This window comes from Fusarium odoratissimum (genome assembly GCF_000260195.1).
Source record: "Fusarium odoratissimum NRRL 54006 unplaced genomic scaffold supercont1.5, whole genome shotgun sequence".
Taxonomy (NCBI): domain Eukaryota; kingdom Fungi; phylum Ascomycota; class Sordariomycetes; order Hypocreales; family Nectriaceae; genus Fusarium; species Fusarium odoratissimum.
In genome coordinates this window covers 1,105,076-1,115,647 of record NW_022158691.1, presented here as the reverse complement: position 1 = coordinate 1,115,647, position 10,572 = coordinate 1,105,076, and the positions used below count along the sequence as shown (strand labels likewise).

General features: G+C 48.5%; 2 protein-coding genes across 2 annotated transcripts; both read right to left on the bottom strand.

The window, feature by feature from the left end:
• Positions 1-290: 290 nt before the first annotated feature.
• On the bottom strand, positions 291-5,931 carry FOIG_04339 (uncharacterized protein). The gene is made up of 8 exons (XM_031202514.1): positions 5,260-5,931; positions 2,659-5,192; positions 2,323-2,612; positions 1,933-2,275; positions 1,497-1,885; positions 1,339-1,445; positions 902-1,284; positions 291-849 (listed from the first exon to the last, which is right to left on the bottom strand). Exons 1-8 carry the CDS (start codon positions 5,690-5,692, stop codon positions 532-534), a joined length of 4,797 nt encoding a protein of 1,598 aa, XP_031067961.1. The 5' UTR covers positions 5,693-5,931; the 3' UTR covers positions 291-531.
• Positions 5,932-6,508: 577 nt separating this feature from the next.
• Positions 6,509-9,121, bottom strand: FOIG_04338 (mannan polymerase II complex ANP1 subunit). The gene is made up of 4 exons (XM_031202513.1): positions 8,573-9,121; positions 7,797-8,476; positions 7,417-7,736; positions 6,509-7,363 (listed from the first exon to the last, which is right to left on the bottom strand). Exons 1-4 carry the CDS (start codon positions 8,683-8,685, stop codon positions 7,247-7,249), a joined length of 1,230 nt encoding a protein of 409 aa, XP_031067960.1. The 5' UTR covers positions 8,686-9,121; the 3' UTR covers positions 6,509-7,246.
• Positions 9,122-10,572: the final 1,451 nt, after the last annotated feature.

The window sequence follows — 10,572 nt, the reverse complement described above, 5'->3', positions numbered from 1 at the left end:
TATCTAAGACTGAGGATGTTCGAGATGGGGCGTCTGGGTGATTTTGTCTTCAGAATGAAGCTTCGACGTAGGTAGGTACAGAGTCTCAGTCAGAATATATGAATGACTAACGCCCGAGGTGCTGGTCCACAAAAAGGTTGCCAACTAAAACAATTTATACATATACCAACTCCCATAAATACGCTGCAATAGAGTCTCCTTTCAAACCATAGCTATCAATCAGTCTATATCGGGCCTTTAGGATATGCTTGCAAGATCAACGCGAGAATTTGTATTACAACTGTTTGATACTGGTGGATGAATTCTAGTTCAAGCGTTTATGCCCCCTGTTTATCTCAAGCAAACATCTGTCAATCTAGCTCTTGGAGCCGATGATAGAGGCGTTCTATTTGTCATTTTGTACAAAGTCCTCTGTCAAGTAAACATCTAAAGTGCACAGTAGATCCCATCCAAACGCCGATGCGCAGATATATTGGTAACATAATCTTGATGACTCTGACTTTTCCCAGTCTCCTCCAAGCGAAGCAAGATTTATTCTTCAGCAACTTTTTCTGTCGTGGCTGGGTCTTCAGTAATCTGGTCCTCTTCAATCTCAGTCTTCTTCTCGATCTCTTTTTCCTTCTCTGGAAGCTGTGCCGACACTTCAGTAGTCTGGTTGTCTGTCTTGTTCTCGTTCGGGGGCTCATCAAGAGCGAGTTCGCCACGGAGTTCAGGCAGGAATCGATCTATGCGCTTCCAGGTCTCTGACCAAAGTTCCTCCTTCAAAGGATCTATGTGGGGTGACACAAGATACTTACTACTGGCCATAAACAGCAGCACATTCTTGAGGTTCTCACGAACAGCCTCCTCCTACTATTTGTCAGTGCCCTGTATCATTGCAAAGCTGGGTAGGTTAACTCACAAGACTGTCACCCTGGCCACTGTTCATAAGACGATCCATAATCTCAATGATCTTGATCCAGAGATCCAGCATTCCGTCCCATTCTGAGAGGAGTACCATATACTGAAGAAAGACTTTGCAAAGAAGAGAAGCAGACTGGACTCTCATCTCGCTCATTCCATCTCGATCGGACAGAAAGACCTCAGGCTTGAGCAGCTGAATGATTAATGGAAAGAGAACCTTGCCAAAAATAGCAGTCCACTCTTTAGGGTCACTGCAGGTCAACTCTGGGGACAGAAGAGACCGTTGAAGAGCGGAGAAGGCAAGTTGTCGGACATCTCTGCATGGGTTTGCACACTGAGTGGTTAAAGCCTGGAAAATTGGCAGCCAATATGCAGACCAGGCTGTGGATTTGTTAACATGGCAATTGGAATAATAGTGTTTGAAGGATGACACACCTTCACTGCTCTCAAGCTGAGACTGTTGCATGAGATGTGGGATCCGATCCGTCAAATTATAAAGCATGTTGACAGCCTTGGAGCCTCGGCTAACTGCTTCCGCATTGCTGGGATCATATCAGTGTTATGTTCAAAGCTTGGGGTTTGTAAAGTTTTACGCTTTTTTGTCTTGCTTGGAGGGGGCTGGCCTTTGGGGTCTAGGGCTTCGGGTCTGCATATTAGGTTGCCGAGGGGTGGCAGCGGAGGCAAAGTCGTTCAGAAGGGATATTGCTGCCTCGTAGTTATCTGCCATAATAGCTGGAGGGGTTCCAGCAGTTCCCTTCTCCAAAATTTCGAACACAAGTGCGGCTGATTCCGGACGTTGAGCCAAGGCTCGCAGTATTGCCCAAAAGTCAGGGGATGTCATCATTTCTCGTTTCAACGGGCCAGACTCCTCGATGCAAAGCGAAAGGCCCTGCAACACAAGATCCGAATTCTTCCCCAAAGCCTCTTGCGGCAAAGTCGAGATCGTGTGAAGCAGAAATGGAACATTGACAAAGTCATGATCCTTATATGATTAGCTTCAAGTTCAAAAGCGTTTGCTAGGAAACTTACATAGCTGATATTGAGTAGCTTGAGAGCATAGAAAGACGCCCGGGAAACTGTAATGGCATGGTATCGGGCTGGATCGCGAAGAACCCCTTGTAGCGTGTCGAAGACAACTTTACCCATGCTCTCGATGGATTCTGCATCCCGTGACGCCAAGAGTGTACAGAACTCTAGGATATACGCAACACTTGGATCGTACTCCAAATGCCCCGGCGGTCGAACGTGACCATTCGTGGGAGACGTAGGCAAACTTTCATGCTTGACACTAATTACGGTCGTGTTAGAATCCTCGGGGAGTTGATCAACAAGTGTTTCGACGATGACTTTAGCGACAGATGGGCTCAGGTTACTTTCAGATAGTTAGCTTGATCCTGACTATACACACGTACAACTTACGCAATATTTTCAAACACCGCAGTCATCTTGCATGACTTGATACAATCGATGGTACAAAGTGTGCTTTCCAGCTCCTCATCGGATGGTTCAGGGGGGTCGTCGGCAGCATAACTAGAAATGTATGATGTGAAGGCTGAAAAGAAACCAGTGTCCGCATTCCTCGCTACTCGATCGATGACTTGTGATGGTGTTTGCAGTGGAATGGGGGGCAGCGGTAGGCCTGGCAGATTGCTTGGGGAAAATGGCGAAATGAGCGAGTTGGTAAATAGATTGAGCCATATGCGAATCATCTGTCAATGTGAGCATCCATCCAACTGAAAAGACTTGATTACTCACATATTTCCAACTCCTGTGTATAAGGTTTTCACTTCCAGTAACGACACGGAACAACACAAGAGTCGCAAGTTGGGCCCTGAAATCCCTACCGAGCTTAACAGCGAGTTCGCTTACCATGACGCTACCATCCCCTGCCTGAACTTCAGTGTTCAGGGAAGTGTTGAACTGTGTTTCGGTTGCCAACGTCGACATGTGGCTCAGGCAATAAACAATCTGATCAAGAGCTTCCGAGTTCTGATATTTGGTGGCAATGCGAGCGCATTCATCGAAGCCAGTGACGATTCGAGCGAACACGGCATCATCTGTGGCGGACATGAATACATAGGACAGCGTAGAAACGATAGGTTTCCAGGTCGTTGCAAACATATCAGCATCATAAATGTTTGTATCGCATATTACAAGGTTACCTGCTGACTCTGTCTTGAGAAGCAGTTCTCTCCATGCATAGTCAAAGGCATGCTTGTTATCATGTTCATCGGGCAGGATGATTTCGTTGGACTTGATGGACTGGTAGATAGTCTGCAGATACTCTGGAGCAAAGTTTTGGCCGTTGTTGGTTCCCCTGAGGTTTCTTGCGAAATCCTCCAACGTCATGCGTTTCTTGGCGTCCAGGTTGGGGTTATGTTGATCAGTATTCAACAGGATGATGGCATACGTCAAGATGTACACTGCATCCTTGTCTGCGACTTCGCCAGTAGTATCGTGGGAGCAAAATTTCTCAGAGAAAGCTTCCACGATCGTAGCAATCAAGGGCGCCTCTCCGGGGAGTCGGAATGACTCCAAGAATTGTCTAAGTGCCTCGTCAACTCGCTTACCAGAAAAGTCGAAAAGGTCCAAGAAAGCTCCAAGAATTTCTTCATTGCCTCTCTTAGATATGAAGTCGCCAAGGACCTTCTTATTGACCCGTGAAGTGCCTTTGAGAAACTTAGCGACAGCAACAGGATCTGTGGCGTCCTTAATGATGCCCTGTGCTTCCAGATAGCCCAGACCTGCCTTCGGCTTCTCGTTGAACTTGCTTGCTCCCTTGACAATAATTTTCTTCTTTCGCCGTTGCTCCCTTAATGTCACAGGGTCAGGAAAGTCTTCATAAACAGGATCTTGATCAAGTCTTTCGGCAATAAACTGGATATATCGGAGCAGAGCATCAAGACAGAGCGGAGGGACGCTTGTGGTGCTCCAGGTTGCAGAATCAGGGAGAGCATTTCTGGAAAGAAGACCAATCATGTCTTCACAGAGATCTGCCCGGTCAACATCGCAATCGTAATTAATGAAGAGCTCCGCCATGAATGTCGGCATGCGCGACAAGACCCCAACACTTTCTACCATAGCCTGGCGTGCATCTGGCTTCCGGGATCCACCCTCCAGGCCAAGTTTTTGACGGTCTTTGACAGGGACTGGGGTCGATCGGCCACTGCTGGGCTGTGATGATTGTGAAGGTTTGACTAGTTTGGGTGTCTGTGGGATGCCAGCATAGAGAGAGGGGTCGATACCGGGCTCGCGGGGTATCTCAACCTTTGGGTGTAAACAAGCTACCAGGTAAGATAGGAACAGCTCCTGTTGCAGCTTAAGTACTCCACGACAAGTGGCCAACAGCGTACCAGCAACGACTAGCGACTCCTCGAGAATTGCCATGTTGTCAGACCTTACCAGCTGAAACAGATAACAGCACAATCGGTCCTCCGCGATGCCTGCCAAGGCAGGATGTCGAGAGATAAAGGGTCCAGCAACCTCAAGGGCGACGTGAATAATTCGTAATGCCATAACCCGCATTGTATCTGTGTGCTGTCGATCTTGGGGGTCCAGGAAGTTCACCAATACCCGGAATAACTCACGAACGGAAGGGAGGGAGTAAGGCCTAAGATCCACAGACTCCGTCTCCTCTGTCACGTCGCTTGTAGTTGCCAGTGCCGTTTCAGAGGTGGCCGTGGTGTCCCTGCTGCTGCGTTCGGGGTCTGGGGTAGGTATTCCAGGTACCTCCAGACTCTCAGGTTCGGCAGACAGTCCTCCTGCTTCAGGAGCGGGGTTTTCCATTCTGACACTATCGCGATCGTCATCAACTTGCTGATCCAAGGCGTTTGCGTCATCGCCAGCTTCAACCTCGAGGTGTTTCACGTCTTCGAATATGATTTGGCACATCCTCACCATGGAGGCTTCAGCAGTACGGCGCAAAACGGGGGAGAAACGAGGCTGTGAGCATATCGCAAGGCCGCGACCCATCATGTCGCAAACGCTCTCGTCGCTCAGAATATCTCCACCCGGACCAGACATCATATCCTCCATCAGATTCAGAATCATGAGAAGAACAACCTCGACTTGGCCTGAATCACTGATATCGAACTGACAATGTGTAACGGCACTTGACAGAGATTGCATAGCCAATGCAAACCGTGGTGACTCGGGGCAGATGAAACCATAAGCCAGAAACTTCCTTAAAGCACCTAGGGCCAAGATTGTGATCGGGGCGGCGGTACCCTTGGTTTGTATAACGTGGAGGAACGGGGCGAGGATCGCAGGGGCGTCGAATGACCGGATATCTAGAAGGGAAATGTCAGCCATCATGGGTGAAGAAAGGAGTAATAGCGACTAGTTGGCCAGCCATACCTTTAACACCGGCAAGCTCATGCCTTAGTTTCCCAAAGCCAGCAATCATGGGGTTATCTTGCATGCTCTTTCCCCTCTGCCCACGAAGACCCCAGCGGTTGGTAAGGCCATCATGGGAAGCATCACCGCTGATACTCGCCGCGGGGCTCTTGCTTCGTCCACGTGGTGAAGGACTGGGAGGTCCAAGCTGTACGGGATTCGGGCTTCCACCAAGAATAGCGGAAACGGATGAATGTGGAGAGCGAGCATGCTTCTGGATAGCGGAAGTTATGGAGATGCATTCCGAAATGACAAGCGACACGGGGTCAACTGCGACGGACACAGGTCGGCTTCGATACTGCATCCGTACAGGGAGCGCGCGGTTCTCGAAACTCGAAACTCCCGATGGCCTAGGACTCTCCATAGTCAGAGACGGTTGTTCATCGCGACTCATGATATTGCAGGCTCGTAATCGTTGGTGATGGTTTGCGACTTGGTGATTGACCCGAATTCGGGGGTGACTGAAGAAGGTCCGAAAGATCGTAGAAACCCGATGCTACGCTTGCTGGTCAATCGAACACAAAGCGAAAGGGAGACTCTTCAGAGGAAGCACCACGTCTCCAGCGAAACGAAAAGGGGAATCGTTTGTGGCCGAGTTTGCTCGAGAGAGTTGCGAGGTTGGATGATAAAGACAAAGTCGCAACGTAGCGTACCTACGGCTAAGATACCTTAGGTAGCTAAGGCAAGGTACCACTTAACTTTATGCCAAGATCTTAGAAGCTGCGCGCTGTCCTTCTCCAGGTGTCGCCCCATGCCTACGCTGATTGGCCAGCTGCCACCATCTGTCCTGGCCCCTTGAAAGACATGCACGGCTGGAGGCTAGATGAGAATTTTTTGGAATTAATATTGAAAATAGCAAAATATTCAGCCCGATTTCGTTCATCACATTATCAATTCGACTCGCAACAAAAAATGGCAGGAAGACCGGTCTTGCCTTTAAGCCTGAGCTTGATCCCAAACTCCCACTGGCTCCCTCCCTGCCTAATCTGTATAGGTACAGTTCCACCTCGGGCGGTATGAGAAAAGGGGCTCATTTATTTGCAAACTTCCATGTCTATAAAGATACGACAATTGAAGGATTGCATGAATGCATCAAGAATTTACGAGAATGCTAACACATTCTTTAGAAATAAATCTTCCGGGAAGCTCTACTTACATGAGGCCCTATCCTGTATAAAAAATAAAAATAAAACTAAACCAAAGTCAGTATGCTTTATTTTTTCTTCATGTTTGTCCACAACAGTATAGTAATCATTAAAGCGTATGATTTTTTGTCTTCTTTGATATTGATAACGAGTAGCCCTTCCCAACCAAACGCCAATGACATGCCAAAGGGGATCTACCAATGGTCACACCTTTTAACTGTCCGCCGTTCTCCGCCTAAGCGTACAAACTCACAACCAACGACTCCGATGACATCCATTCTATTATACAGCAAGTAGATATCGTATGCGATCAAGGAAACAAGACCAGAGAAGATATTAACGGAAACTCTTTAAGCAGCTGCATTACCGGCTTGCTGAGCGGCCCCTGGGTTGGCTTTGGGCGCATCTTGTGCACCAACAGCAGCTCGTTTGTCTCCCTCTTGAACAGCTTTGCCTTCTTGTCTTGCTGCGTTACCCTCCCGCTTGACCACTTGCGCTTTGATGTCGCCTTGAGCGGCATTACCTGAGCCCGCCTTGGCTTGGTTGCCAGAGCCAGGTTGTTGATTATGGGGCTGGGCCAACCCATCTCGGCTGGGAGCTTTCTGTGTGTCTTTGACAGGCTTTGGCTGAGCTGCCAGATTCTGCATCTCTTGCTTATCCTTCTCCCACTCATTCCGGGTGTCACTATACTCTTCTTTGATCTTTTGTTGGTTCTTTTTCTTCTCTTCCTCTTGCTTTTCCCGGGCAAGTCGTTCCCGCTCCATTTCCTACACTCGGTGTCAGTATACAAGAATTTTTGTTTACTATAGCAGAGGGACACTCACCTCCATATGGCGGATATCATCCACACTAGGCTCATACAAATGCCAGATGGTATAATGAGGTAGACCAATGACTGAGTACCCCATTCTCTTGGACATCTGTTTTATACATGTTAATGATGGCCGTTTTGGTAGGGTATCTGATTTCTTACCTTGCCGAAACCTTCTGTTTCGGCGTGCTTCTCGAAACTGAAGGCTGGAAAGTGAACACCGGATCGGAAGACTTTGGCTTTTGCCAGGATACTGACACCCCCAACACCATCAATTTCCATTTCCATGTCGGGATCACCAAAAGGATCACGGAGGTACGCTAAATGAGGGCGCCAAGTGGCATATTCGGCATAACCTTCAACAATGACAGCATCCTCATCAAGTGTGTCGGCGAGGGCCAAAGCTGTCTCAGACTCCTGCCATGAGTTCAAATCGTAGGGCTGTTCACCGCCAAGCCAGTCAGGCAACGGTCGCCAAACATCTGGACATAAGTTAGAAACTGGGGTTCATCTCCAGACATTTTTACTTCAGGTAAACCTACTGGGAACGATGACGTCCTTGTTATGGCGCATGAGATCCTCCAAAATGGTGAAAGGTGCCGTTTCAACATCTACGTCGCGCCAATAAACCCAGGAGTGGTACGGCCGCAGAGCTGCGCTCAGAAGCCAATTTCGGGCTTGCGCCATCAGCTTTCGTCGGCTTGCCTGAGCAGCGAATCCGTGACGACTTTCAACATCCTGGTTGACCTTCTGCCCAAAGTCTTTCTCAATGATTGAGATCTCCCCGTATGGTTGCTTAGGATCCTGGTCGGCTTGGATGGCCTCCAAACTCTCAGAAAGAACCTTTAGAGTATTGTCTTTGGAATCGGACACGAGAAAGGCAAGGTCGATCAAGTGGTGCGGATATGTGAGATTGCGCATATGAGAAAAGAACATTCCCAAGTGCGCTTCGGCATCACGAAGTGGTACACATAACAGAATGCGCTCTTCGCGTTCCCAGCCACGAGCAGTGCCCTGGACGGTGGTCAAGTCGTAGTATCGAACTGTCTCAAGCTCTGGTGCACCACCAGCAGAAAGGAGCCCGAAAGACACCAGCGAAGCCACGGGGCTGGAAGGCCAAAGCCAGAGACTAAAAACGAACAGTATCGCCGCTAAAATGCATAGGCGGACGAGAAGCTTATTACGACGCCGTTGGGCAGGCGTCAAAGTGCGCGGCTGGAACCTAGTTGAGACGCCTTGTCAGCTAATTGCCATAAGTCTTTGCGACGCCAGTAGTGTACGGGTCATGAGTCGATGTTTTCAGGAGAGGAAGTCGTACTTGTGGGGGGAGATGTCAAAAGTATTGCCACGAGGATAGCCATTCGAAAAGGCGGCGGCATGATGCCGGGGCATCATCTTTGAATTGGAGCCTGGCAAGTCATAGGATGGCATTGACAGCTTTTGCGCAGAGACGCTCTGCGGCGCGTCGATCGAGAGTGATGGATAGCAGAAACTGCTTCGAAGAAACTGGTGGGCGAAGGGACCGGATGGTCTCGAGAGCGATCGAATAGGTTGCGCTTTGAAGGTTGATAGGGGATATGAGGCTAAGTTCAGGGTCCAAATAGTGCTGCTGGCGTTAACGTCTGCATCAAGCGCCCGATCCCTGTCGTCCCCAATATGGTTTGTTGACGGCTTTGGTCGCTTTCAACTGTATCGTATCGTTTCTCGTAGGCGTCGTCGCAATGAATAGATATGTGCTGTGATGCGTGGTGCAAGGGCAAGGTGGCTCCAATGCCGACCAAGATACTTTAGCAACGTAGCTTGGGGAATGGGATACGAGGTCTTGCGTGCCAGGGCGAAACGAGTGCTGTGAAATGCATGTGTTCAGTTGCTCTTAGTCAAGGGAAGGGGTTGAGGGGTTCTTTTGATTGGGCCACTTGACATTAACTCGTTTAAGACAGTGGAGGCTAAGGTAGATTGAATAGGCCATTCTGAACGCCGATACGATCCACACAGCTTGTATCTAAAAATGGGATCCTGTCAGATTACGATATAAACCTGAATAGCTACAGATCAACCACAAGTTATCGGTGGTAATGGATGTATTTATGGAGAGCTATTCTCAACCGACTGAAGGGCCCGAGCTGAGGTTACATTAAGAGACTACCCGTAGGCAGAAACAATTGCATGAAGCAGTCGATGAGAAGTATCCAACAAGTCAAGCATGACAATTTCTTATTTCTCATCAAACTCATTCCCATTCGTTCAGCATCTTCCAGACGCTACTGATATCACAACTGGCAAGCCAACTCGGGCTTCGAAGCACCTGAAGATTTGAGGACAGGCACGAGAAAGAAGGTCGGATTCGAAAAGCGAGGTTTATATATCATCACTATGAAAGGCAACTATTACACTCAGATACTAACTTACCGCACTGTCGATTTAGCATAAGCCTGTACAAAATGCTGAGGGCACTGATCACTGTGAGGAATCTGCACCCGTTAGCCATTGTTCAAAGCCAAGGCTAGAATCGGACGAAGAGTATAGAGAAGCAAAAGGAGCGTGTGATAGGTCAGACAAGCCGGTTTACTCAGTCATCTCGACCGGCCCAGGATACTGATAACCCAAAACGGGCTACCAGCAGCCCGAACACTGGAGTCTTCATAACACTCGAGAGAGCAACTCCACAACCAGTCATCGACTCTCATAGAAAGCCTACGGTGCGGGAGGGTGACTTGGTCAAGAAGAAGTCGTTGAATGGATAGAACTTGTGTCATCATGCAACACAACTCCTTTGCCCTTGCATCTTCGCAGTGAACTTACCAATGTTTCATCAAGCACCGAGGTCAAGCCAAATAAAGCTGGGATAAGACTCGGAGGGGAAGAAGATAATTAACTTGGGACTTGTTTGATAGTTAGCTTGGGATCGAAACAAGCGGCGGTAATATTGAAAGAGGAGGTAAGATGTGTATCAGAGATCTTGGTTTGGTAATTGGGAGTCATCACAATGGTTCAGTAGCAGAACTGAATGAAAGGTTTTCTCATCATCGACATGGGAAGGAGCTTGTGCTTGAGTGGAAAGGGAAAATCGGACTAACCTTGTATGGTTCTTCACCACTGGTAATTGGAGGTGATAGCAAAAGGAATAACGTCTTTTGTGATGTTAGCATTGCCCCATCACCAATATCGTGTGAAAGAAGAAGAATCGTATGGTGCTCAGATGGTAGTGCATGTTGTTCAAACGCTCAGGTTTCGCGGGAACAGTGGTGTGAAGGATCATCGTTGCGCGTGTGGGAAAACGCAGCGGCGCGTCACGTACCTCGTTAAATCGGCATCATC